This window comes from Lactuca virosa, chromosome 9 (assembly GCF_052849685.1).
Source record: "Lactuca virosa cultivar CGN04683 chromosome 9, Lactuca_virosa_CGN04683_v6, whole genome shotgun sequence".
In the NCBI taxonomy this organism is placed as follows: Eukaryota; Viridiplantae; Streptophyta; class Magnoliopsida; order Asterales; family Asteraceae; genus Lactuca; species Lactuca virosa.
In genome coordinates this window covers 280793525-280805923 of record NC_136434.1, presented here as the reverse complement: position 1 = coordinate 280805923, position 12399 = coordinate 280793525, and the positions used below count along the sequence as shown (strand labels likewise).

At 36.9% G+C, this 12399-nt stretch overlaps 1 protein-coding gene across 1 annotated transcript; it reads right to left on the bottom strand.

Annotated features, from left to right (window-relative positions):
• Positions 1 to 7545: 7545 nt before the first annotated feature.
• LOC145137606 (putative serine/threonine-protein kinase PBL7) lies at positions 7546 to 11731 on the bottom strand. The gene is made up of 5 exons (XM_079071734.1): positions 11322 to 11731; positions 10316 to 10554; positions 10016 to 10205; positions 9211 to 9596; positions 7546 to 8536 (listed from the first exon to the last, which is right to left on the bottom strand). Exons 1-5 carry the CDS (start codon positions 11422 to 11424, stop codon positions 7646 to 7648), a joined length of 1809 nt encoding a protein of 602 aa, XP_078927860.1. The 5' UTR covers positions 11425 to 11731; the 3' UTR covers positions 7546 to 7645.
• Positions 11732 to 12399: the final 668 nt, after the last annotated feature.

The window sequence follows — 12399 nt, the reverse complement described above, 5'->3', positions numbered from 1 at the left end:
CCCGGCTCAGACAAGATGTACTTAGACCTCAAGAAGTTGTATTGGTGGCCAAACATGAAAGCCGAAATAGCTACCTTTGTGGGCAAGTGCCTGACTTGTGCCAAGGTTAAGGTAGAGTATCAAAAGCCCTCAGGACTACTTCAACAACCAGAGATAACCGAGTGGAAGTGGGGGCGGATTACGATGGATTTCATTACCAAGTTACCCAAGACATCGGGTGGACTTGACACCATTTGGGTAATCGTTGACAGATTAACCAAATCCGCACACTTCCTACCAATAAAAGAGACAGACAAAATGGAGAAACTGACAAGGATCTACATTAAATAAATAGTGCGCCTTCACGGAGTACCGATATCCATTATCTCCGATAGAGATAGTCGGTTCACATCACGATTCTGGCAATCACTGCAGAAGTCTATGGGAACTAGGCTGGACATGAGTACATCCTACCACCCACAGACTGACGGGCAGAGTGAAAGAACCATTCAGACGTTAGAGGGCATGCTAAGAGCTTGTGTGATAGACTGTGGTAAGGCATGGGATGTCCATTTACCTCTTATCGAATTCTCATATAATAATAGTTATCACACTAGCATCAAAGTTGCTCCGTTCGAAGCCCTCTATGGCCGTAAGTGCAGATCACCCCTGTGCTGGGCTGAGGTGGGCGATACGCAACTAGCAAGAGGGCAAGTCCCTAACAGCGCACTCACTGGCCCAGAGATCATAAGGGAAACAACTGAAAAGATCGTCCAAATTCGAGAACGAATGAAGGCTTCGCAAGACCGACAAAAGAGCTACACAGATAAGAGACAAAAACCTTTGGAGTTCCAAGTTGGGGATCGAGTACTTCTAAAAGTATCACCTTGGAAGGGATTAATACGTTTCGGAAAACGTGGGAAACTAAATCCTAAGTATATCGGGCCATTCGAAATCCTCGCCAGGATTGGCCCGGTGGCATACAAACTACGATTACCACAGGAACTTAATCACGTTCATCCTACCTTTCATGTGTCAAACCTGAAGAAATGTTTGTCTGATGAGACCCTCTTCATTCCTTTGGAAGAAATTGAGATTAATGATAACCTCCACTTCGTAGAGGAACCTGTTGAAATCATGGACCGGGAGGTCAAATCGACGAAACAAAGCCGCATTCCCATCGTAAAGGTCCGGTGGAATGCCAAGCGAGGACCCGAATTTACTTGGGAACGTGAGGACCAAATGAAACAAAAGTACCCACATCTATTCCCCAACCCTTGAAGTCACACAGTTTTTGCAAATTTCGGGACGAAATTCCTTCTAACGGGGGGATAATGTGACAACCGTCAAATTCAAGTCAAAGTCAAAGTCAACAAGTCAAACCGGTCAAACTTAATTAGTACTTGTATGCTAAAAGTTATTCTATGTATAAAAAATGTGCATTTGTATGTCAAGAATTCAAGTGTCTCGAAGAATCTATGTGTTTAGCCATGTAAAAACCCTAACAAGGGAGTTAAACGCATCAAAACACGACTAAGGACCCTTTCAGGGACTTAAAACAATCATAAACGAAGCATAACGGGGTTCACGAACCTTGCATTACGAGATTATACGATAATAGTGGCTAATATTAAATCTCTCCCAAATCTCTCCAAGTATGTGAAATCTCTCCAAGTATGTGAAATCTCTCCCAAATCTCTCCAAGTATGTGAAATATCTCCTAAATCTCTCCAAGTATGTGAAATCTCTCCAAGTATGTGAAATCTCTCCCAAATCTCTCCAAGTATGTGAAATCTCTCCCAAATCTCTCCAAGTATGTGAAATCTCTCCCAAATCTCTCTCAAAATCTCTCTTAACTTTTTATAGTCATCCCGACCCTTAACTTGGCCAAAAACCGCTTGAAACGGAGAGTTATATCGAAAAACGGCTAATTAGGGCCGAAACCTTTCTTAGGAACCGAAACCCTTCTTAGGAACCGAAACCCCTCTTAGGAGCCGAACCCTCTCAGAACCGAAGATGTCAGAGGCGAACTTGTCAGAAGCGAACTACCCTCCTCGGACCGAGCCTCAGTAGGACCGAACCTTGATACAACCGAAATAGACCGAGGGCTCGGCCTATTTCGCCTCCCTCACATTTCGGACCGAGACCCTCGCACCTTCGGTTCCCCCCTCGCACCTTCGGTCCCTTCTCCCTTATCTCGGTTCCTTCTCCTTCCCTCTCGGTTCTCACCTTCTAAGAGCCGAACCTCGCAGGTTCGGTCCATAATGCCCGGTTTTCGACTACTTTCGCTTCCTAAGCCCGTTTTTGACGTTTTTGACAGGATTTTTTCACCAAATTCATATTTTTACCATTTTTAACCCCCAAAACTCATATTTTATTTATTTTTCAAGGATTATTATTTAAAAATCATTATTTTATAATAAGGGGAGTATTCTACCCCACAAGTGGGTCAAGTGTGCCCACTTGCCTCCATGTGTCATCCTCTCATAAGCCAACCTTATCCACATCACACAAACCAAGGCAAACATCACTTCAAACTTACAAGTTGCTCCAGCAACCTTCAATATATATAGAAATCCCTGGAGGATTTCTTGGCTTACTTGATCATTTCAAACACTTACACTTCTCAAACCACCTCAAGAAAGCTTCTTTTCTCTCTACTTCCCACCACTTTGGGCTAGTGTTCTTGAGCTACTACTTCACTTTTTGGTAAGTATTCCATCTAAACTCAAGTGTTATTCCATAATTTCATAACACTCTTGGATAATCGACTCATATCTTAACACCAAAAATCGTTCTTAGGATCATCCAAGCTTCCACGTGTTCATCAAGTGTTCTTGACTTGATACTCCTCGACTTTAACCTTCCACTCTTTTAGAAATCACTCAAGGTGAGTTCATAACCCTACATTTTCCCGTTTTCTTTAGTTTTCAGGGGGGGAATACAAGTTAAAACACCAAAACATATTTGAAACTTAACTTGACAGCTTACAACAGAAAAGTTATGACCTGTTCACGAACTGTTTTACCCAACTTAAACTTAATATTTTTCAAAACTCTTTAATATGCATGTGGTTCAGGTTTATACCTTTAAAATGACTACTTGAACCTCTCCATACGATTTTTCTACAATTTATGGTTATTTTTACAAAACTGCCTATCACTGCAGCATCAAAGTCGGACCAGGTTGTGAAGATGAACATTTTCACCCTGGTTTGAGACCACCAAAAATTATAGGAAAATTTATGGATACAGTAAACTCTTTTTCCAAATGCTCAGAGTTTACGGATTCAGTTTTCGACTTACGATGATTTTTCTATAAATATTCTAAAACAGTGACAGTCAAGGGTAAAAGTGTCAAATACATGTTTAAGAGTTATTCACACCTTGTAACATGCTGAGCAAGGTGTGTACGATTTACACTTAGTATTTTAAATGTCATTTTATGGAAATACAAAGACATGCATAACAAGGTTTCATTCAAACACACAACACTTTTGATAAACTATAATAGGTATAGTTTGAGCACTTCGTTTGACAAAGAAAACAATAACTCAATCGACTTACAAAACAAGTATTTCATTACACACTACGTGAACTTGTTAATAAATAAATTTATGAGACATTCTCCTTCGGGGTACTCTTAAGTACCATAGTAAATTCTGTTGTTATAATCAGAATCTCTTGGAGGGAGAGCGTGATAGTTGTGTATAGATCTATATTGGGTCTGACAAACCCGCACCTAAGCTGCTTGCAACAGCTAGACCGCCAGGTCTGGGGTGACAAGTGTCATGACATTCCGACGCCCGAAGAATGTCGAGTACGAGGTCTTCGAGTTTAGTATGGTTATAACATCTCACATGATAAATTAGCAAAACACACAGTTCACGGGAATTTAAGGAGTTTTATTTAAATATAAAACAACACACACACATAAGTATGACGATTGACTTACATATACTAAGTTTTGGTTCAGTTAGGACTATAACAACCCTTTAGAAAATATTGGATTTTCTGGACATAAACTTGTAACAAACAAAAAGGAACATCATTCATTTTTTATTCATAAATTGCTTATGAACTCACTAGCTTTATGCTGATCCTCTTTCAAAACAACTTGTATTCTCAGGTAATCAGTAAAACAGGTAACCACAAGATTTCTGAAGTCAAGACGCTAAGGCGTAGATTCTTTTGCTATATTTTGACATCATATGTAATTTATTTGGAAACATATACTTTTGAAACGATGTAACCTTTTAAATTATATTTATGATGGTTGTGTTTACTTTCTTCACTATGGTTATGATATTGAGCATGACGTCCTCCGCCCCGAACGTTTCCGCCGTTCTGGTTTGGGGGTGTGACACATCCTGACTCCCAGGTACTACATTTGTTTATTTATTTATTGGGAATTAATGAGTGACTCGGCGAGTTGTGTGTTTGACTCGCCGAGCGTTGGATTTGAGCACGCGGGTTAAATAACCAACGCGACGAGTCAGAGATGCCGACTCGCCGAGTGGGCGCTGTGTGAGGAATCCCTAAATCCCCGGGTTTGGGGCCTATATAAGGAAACTTATGTCCTTATTTCCACCTCACCAGCTACCCTACTCCCCTGAGAGAAACCCTAATCTGCCATTGAGCCAAGAGAGAGTGATAGAGCTAATATTTGAGTGTTTTGGTGAAGCATTGGAAGAAGGAGAAGTGAGATTCAAGCAAGGAACGAGGAAAGGCTGTGAGATCCAACATTCATTCACTTAGAGCTTCTGTTGGAAGGTAAAAGTCGTCATCTTGCTCATCATGTTGTTTAGATCTTGTTAATGAGAAACTTTTGGGGCTTTTTCCATAATTCCTTGAGATTTGGTATGACTTGTGCTTGCCACGCATTGAGACATCAGATCTGGACCTTGTGAGGTCCAAAGAGTCCAAAGGTCCCAGCTTTATCCATCCATAAAGGGTTATTGTGCTTAACACCTTGGTTAGAGCTTTTATTTGGCATTATGGAGCAAACATGCCATGCATGAACGCAAAGATCGAAGCTTTACGTGAAATTCGACCATTGGGAGGCTAGATCTAGAGTTTGGAATGACAGATCTGCCTTGAAACGTCTGAATGAGAATTTGGCTTAGGGACTCGACGAGTCAAAGAGCTGACTCGATGAGTCGGCTAGGGTTTTCCCCGATGAGTCTGTACATAAGTAGCTCGACGAGTTGACGGGACAACTCGACGAGTTGAGTTGGGTTTTCGCGAGGTTTTGAAGGAACAAGGGGAACTCGGAGAGTCACATAGATGCACTCGGCGATTCGAGTCAACATGGACAGTTGACTCGAGTGTTGACTTTAGGGTTTGGTCAAGGCAGGGAGTACGGGGACCGTGGAGGGGTAAAATGGTCTTTTACCCATTCCATGAGTTTGAGAGAGAGATTAACCTAGTTTGTTTCGAGTCGTAATTTAAGTGTTGATTAGAGATTATTATCTTATGTGTTAGGCAGAGCCTAGTTCGAGATTCATGTACGAGATTATTACTTACTTGATTACGAGGTGAGTCTTCTCACTATACTTACCTAGAGTGGTAACCTTTGTGTGACCGGAGGGTCTTATGTGCTTATATTGAGTATTGTGATATCCTGCATTATATCTATGTGATTTATGCCATGCATTATTCTGAGCTTACTGAGTTAGGACCGGAGGGTCCACCCAAGTTGTGGGACCGGAGGGTCCTACTGAGACACATTGACCGCATGGTCTTATTTTGTGCATAACCATGAGAGGCTAATGAGATATGTGTGGTATTTTGGGGAACTAACTAAGCTTCGTGCTTACCGTGTTATGTGTTATGTGTTTCAGGTAATCTCAAGATCACGGGAAGGCACCAACTTGATTTTACACACACACACACGAGTTGGAGATATGTTTTTGAGGATCCTGGATTTGTGTTATAAACAGTTTTTGGGACATGTGTTTTGATAACTTAATGTTTGTGGGATTTTTTGTGATTTTGGAAATGAGATAATTGAATATTTCTATGAAAAATTTATTTGAAAATTTACGGTGTTACACCACTTTTCAGTAAAATCTTTCAAAATTTCTTTTTTGACAAAATTAGTTGAATGAGCTCGACTCAAATGGGACTAAAACCCAAATTGTAAAAGCAAACCGGAGCCAAACCATTAGTAATAGTTTAGTTTTAATTTTCAATGGTCCGGCTTCGGTTTTTGATTGACAATTATTACTAACGGTTTGACTTTGGTTTGACCTAAAAACCGAAAAAATGGGACCATGAACACCCCGTCACCCCATTTGCATTTCATGAGGAGAGTTCCAAATATATTAGTCATTGTACTTTCTTTTTTCTAAGATAGTTTAGATTATTTAGCTCTATTTCATTAACATTTTGTTATCGACTTACCTTTATTTCAACAATTCGCCAAGCATACGACTGCTCGTCGCCACCACCACCACCACCGACTTTTACCTTCCTCAATATCTACTATTTCCTTCACAAACTACCATCGGCTGCTGCTACCACCACCATGATTTGCAATCACTTTCAATGCATCCATTAATATTGTCGTTTGTAGGTATGCTTACCAATATAAGTTTCAAGTAAACTAAATTACATTTGCTGTAGCTAGGGTTGTAAACGAACTAAACATTCAACGAACTGTTTAATGGGAAGTTCGTTTATTTAATAAATGAACGAACATGAACACAAATTCTCCTTCGTTTAGTTAAACAAACAAACATGAACAATGATCTCGTTCGTTCAATCATGTTCAATCATGTTCGTTTAGGTTCATTTATGTTCGTTTATATAAGTTCCTTTTATGTTTATATATGCTTAATTGTGTTTGATTACATTACTATATTAGATGTTCATCTGTGTTTATATATGTTCAATTATGTTTTTTTATCTTTGTTCATTTATGTTCGTTCATTAATGTTCGTTTAGCATGTTCACGAACATAAACGAACAAACATGAACAATCAAAATTTTGTTAAACGAACGAACATGAACAAGAAAACTCGTTCGTTTATCCATTCGTATTCGTTCATTCGTTCGGCTAACTTAAACGAACAAACATGAACAAGCCCTGTTCGTGTTCGTTCAGTTCGTTTTCAGCCCTAGCCCTAGCTATTATGTTTTATCATATTTTGCTTTATTTTTAGTTTTCATCGATAATATTTCATAGATTTTACCTTCGATTTTTCAGTTATCTTTCCTATGGGTTTATGTGTCTTGAAGATGACATGGTTGATTTCTTCGTTCAGTTGATGGCCCTGGATTCTGTTTTCTAGTTTCAAAACTCTTATTTGACTTACATGTTAATGCTATTTTCTAATTGTAGTGCACACTCTATTCATCTTAGTTCTTTGCTTTTTAATAGGCAAAAACAGGGGAGAAAAGATGCTACTAAAAGGGTTTTTACTTTATAATTGAAAGACAAATTGCGAATGTAATTAAGGAAGATATAACTGCTACTTGTTGCTGTTTTCTACTACAAAATAGCCTAATAGTAATACAACTAGTATTTAAAACTAAAACTAACCATATTACAAATCTAACCGTACTCTTAAATTTAAATACAAATGACGACACCAATTCCTTGTTTCAACATCTTGATTCTAAACTGAACTTTCAAATTCCGGTTCACCGAAGGTTTTTCTTGTTCAATTAAAAGTAACGATCCTTCTACTGCTTTCATCACTACTTGATGAAAATGACGAGTCACTACTTTCAACAATTTGCAGTTTCTTGCTTTTTGATCTTCTTGAGCTCGAATGCATGTTGCTGCTTTTATTGTTGCTTCTTGAGTTGGACTTGTTATTTGATTGGTTGGTTTCACTACTACTTTGATCATCATCAAATGCGTCATGACTTTTCTTGCTCAAATTTCCATCTACCCTTTTGTTTCTTGACGATTTCCTATTCACACTTTTCTTCCTTAAACTGTTATCTGAATGTGTTTTGAAGCTCTTGCTGCTTCTTTTTGATGAATTTCTACTCCCATTTATGCTTTCTGTTTGAAATGTAACTTTCCTTTTGATGCTTTTGGGTTTTGATTTCGATCTGTAGCTCGTTTCTTCTTGTTGGCTTTCATCTTCACCATAATCATCTTCGTTATATAAACTTTCCGATGACCAACTACCATCATCATCATCATACTCAACCTTGTTATTGTTGTTCCCAATAGGGTTTTCTTCATACTCTTCTTCGGAATCAGTGTAACTAGTTTCTTCTTCTGTTCCATCGTTCTGACTAGACGCTTCTTCATGCTCTTGTTCAACCTCTCTTGATGATGATGATGATGATCTTTTTTGCTCATGTGGATCGTTAGTTGAAGCAGGAGCAGGATGTGTTTTCGGTGATGGTGGAGCCACCGTGAGGAAGCTAAGAGTCGCCACCACATCGGAGATCAGTGGCCGGACAGATGGCTCCTCTTGCACGCACATGGCCGCCACCCCAACCGCTTGATTTAAACTTCTCTCTGGAAATGCTCCTTGCAACTGTGGATCCGCCATTTCAGGAAACCTCTTTGGCTCTCTGAAATAAGGTTGTGCCTGTTTCAGTGACATCAACTATCCACTTTTTAAAAAAAGGAACTGAAATTAAATTTTTCATAAGAGCATCTCCAATATCAAAAGCTTTTTACTATTTGATTTTTTTTACTATTTGAAAAAGCTTCCCTATAGATAAAAGATTTTTTGAAAAGCTTTGGCCTTACACTTCCTAACAATTTATTTTACACAATAGTTACATTTAGATATTAGTTTTATATATATATATATATATTTCTTGTATAATCTATTGGATTAAATATACAAAATATATTTGAATATATTTTATGTAGATTTATATCATAAACAAATAATTTTTAAAATTTTGGAAAATCATACAAATACCAAAGATTAGAAAACATTACCATAACATGCTATTTAATCCTTTTTATTTATTAAATAATGATATCTTGAAAAAAAAATGAAGTAGACTTAAAAATTGAAAAATCATATTAAAGGTAGTTTATATAACATATAAGAAAGATAAAGATAAATTAATTAATTGCAAGAAAAAACTTTTTCAAAGGTTAATAATTAGAGTGAGTTTATAACACTAATTTATTGATCAACAAAGGTTAATTGAAATCTAATGCAACAAAAATAAAAACTTTTAAGAGATTAACCATTGGAGATGTAATTATCACATATAAACAGGTCGATGAGCATTAGTGTATTACCCAGTTGACAACATTTTGCTCGTCTATCGGGAGATTGGTATCTAGTGCTTTTCTTCCAGTAATGAGCTCGAGCAGAACGATCCCAAAACTGTAAACATCAGATTTGGGTGTGAGCTCACCGTTTTGTTCATATTCTGGAGCACAACCAACAGTAGCAACCATTCTTTGTTGCATAGTATTACCAGAGTCGAGTTCAAGTTTCACGAGCCCATAATCTGTGAGCTTTGGATTGAAGTTTTCATCTAGCATAATGTTTGATGACTTGAAGTTGCGATAGAGAATGGGTGGATTTGCCTTCTCGTGTAAATATTCCATAGCTTGTGCACTTCCAGATGCTATTTTCATCCTTGTGATCCAATCTAATGGCTTTCCCTCTGGTGGAACCTCTGTCACATAAGTAAAAAAAATGATGATCGTATACAACCACAAAAATTCAATCAATTGCAGTGTAAAGAAAGAGTATTAGAGAAAGAATGACAATAAAATCTCATTTCAAAATGTCTTTGATAGTAAACGTGTGGTTTATGTACGTAATTACACGTCGCAACACTTTCAAATCACCTTACTTGGCTTTTGTAACTAATAAACCGTTACAACACTTCCATTTAATCAAACTGAATTTTTTTACGACACGAAATAAATTTAATAGCAAGCCTTCTATTCCCCTGATGTGAGTGAATGATTAGAGAGTAATTCTTAATATCTATAATTGTTCGAGAACCCAAATGTGATATATGTTTTTCCACAAAGTTCATTTTCTTGATTCGTTAAAAGTCTTAGGTCTACTAGAAGATAAACAAAATACCATGGATATGATCTTTGAGGCCCCCACTTTGCATGTATTCATAAACGAGAATCCGCTGATCTCCATCAGCACAATACCCGATCAGTTGGACAAGATTTGGATGTTGAAGTTGACTCAACTTGGTGACTTCAACAAGAAACTCTTTGTTTGCTTTTGTTCCATGTCTATCTAGTTGCTTCACAGCCACAACCTTCAATCATCAATTAACACAAAGAATATGTATACATGTCAGAGATTTCTATTCTAAGTTGTAATCACACAAGCCAAAAAACATTTGACATTAATTGCTTACATAATTACCTGACCACTACCCTGAAGAGTTCCTTTATAAACTTTTCCAAATGCGCTCTCACCTAAAAGACATTCTCGCCTGAAATTCTTGGTGGCTATGGCCACCTCCCGAAAACCAAAATTACGGGCGGAGTTATCCATGACGTGATAATTGTCTTCATTTGTATTGATGGTAGCCGGAGCAGTAGTCGCAGCAGAGGGACCAGAACGTTCTTGATTATTCGCTTGACTTAAAGGCCCTGACGTCACTGAAACAAAAAAGAGCTTACTTCAATTACAAATATGTTTTGGTTATTAAATTGTAAAATTCATCTATTTTATCACAAATCATAATACATCAGCGTTTTAAGCGTTTTCTTTGGGCTTAAAAAATGAACAGTTTCATCAAGATGAAAAGTAGAATTTTTATTACCAAAGAAATATATATATAATCTCGCCCTTCACTCATGCGTGTGTGTTTAACATTTTAAGACGTTTCTACTCTAATAAATAAAGGTTTTTGTGTCACATGTCACACTCTCATTCAAATTTTCAAATGTCATTTTGTGGTTATTTTAAAATAATTTTTATTCCACATGTTATTTTATAGTTTTCTATTTTAGTAATTCCACATACTATTTAAATGCAATAATAAACACATATTAATTTTCTTAATAAATTTTCCTTTTAATTTCAAAATTACTAAATTAAAGCTTCATTAATTTCCTTTATTTATTTATATAAATTATTTGTTTAAATTTAGAGAAAAAAACACTTTATTATTATAATTCAATATTTTTCTCATTTTTTCTTATAAATTCAAACTTCTGAAATGTTTAGAATTTTATATTTAGTTTTTTCTTTTAAATAAATTCATGTAATACATGAGTCACATACCTAGTGATATAATAAATCGATCGAAGAAGAAAAGTAGAATTTTTACAAAAACAAAAAGGTGCTAGAAATGATATTCTAATTTTCATTTATTTCCTTAAATAAAAAATGTACATGGAAACTTGCATGCATGCATACGTACCAGGACCAGGAGATTGAGAATTTGGGTTTCCTTTTGATTTTGACAAAGGCGAATCGTTTTGTTCATTGAATTCTGGATCCTTGCTTCCGAAGCAACAACTCATATCTCATTCCCTCATATATTAATTATCTCTATGATAAAAATCAATGACTCTCAAATGAAGAATCAATTTCAGAAAATGTACACCGAGTTCAAAATTGATGCTTTTGTGTTACATATTTATCTTCGAAGATCACTGTTCAAAAGCGTGTAACAATCATCCAAGCACATTGTAAAACCAGAAAATGAGAAGAAAAGCTTTGTTGAATATACGAAGGAGGGGTTTTGGTCCTCCATGCTGTGAATAGAGGGAGTTGCAGAAGGACCCCCAAATGCAGGAAATCCATAAAGAAAGATATTAGGAGAGGACAAGAATGCCATGGCTTTGGGAAAGCTTTTGGATGGAGGAAATTGTGGGGATATAAAAGGACATATGTTTGGTGCTTTTTTTTTTCTTTTTTTTTCGTAGCATCTTGTGTGAAATAGAGATAACTTATAGATTTGGTTGCGATTACTTAATTCACCAAAACGATAGTGTTTATCAATCACCCAATCTTATCGACGGGTGTTATTTAATTGAAATACGAGTAATTACAAATTCAGTCCCTGTGGTATATTGAAAATCGTATGTTTAATCCAAATTAATTGATTGTTGTCCGAAAGTTATCCCCCAGTTCCTTTTTATCACAAATTTGAACCATGGATTTTTAAACTTAGCAGCCTGACTATTTAGATTATCCAAAGGCTTTTCATAAATGGTCCTTGTGGTTTCCAAAAGGTGACATATTCAGGATATCTTTAGAAATCACTATATAGATGGTATTTGTGGTACTAAAATCAAGCACGGTCGATTCTTTTGACCCGTCTTCGCGATACGATTCCGGGATTCGACTGTAGCGGTTTCGCTAATAAGGACACCGCCCCCCTAAATCCCAAAAAGCATTGGCGTGTGCCCTTTTTAGCAAAATCGTCACAGATATGGAAGTCGACTTCGACATGTCTGTTAGACAGAAAGCAGTATTTGAGTGTCTTCGGACAC

Coding starts and splice junctions, on each gene's coding strand:
- LOC145137606 (XM_079071734.1), bottom strand. CDS start 11,424: ATGAGTTGTTGCTTCGGAAGCAAGGATCCAGAATTCAATGAACAAAAC. Junction 9,597..10,015: donor CCTCAAAGATCATATCCATG/GTATTTTGTTTA, acceptor CTTATGTGACAG/AGGTTCCACCAGAGGGAAAG. Junction 8,537..9,210: donor AGCAAAATGTTGTCAACTGG/GTAATACACTAA, acceptor TCACTGAAACAG/GCACAACCTTATTTCAGAGA.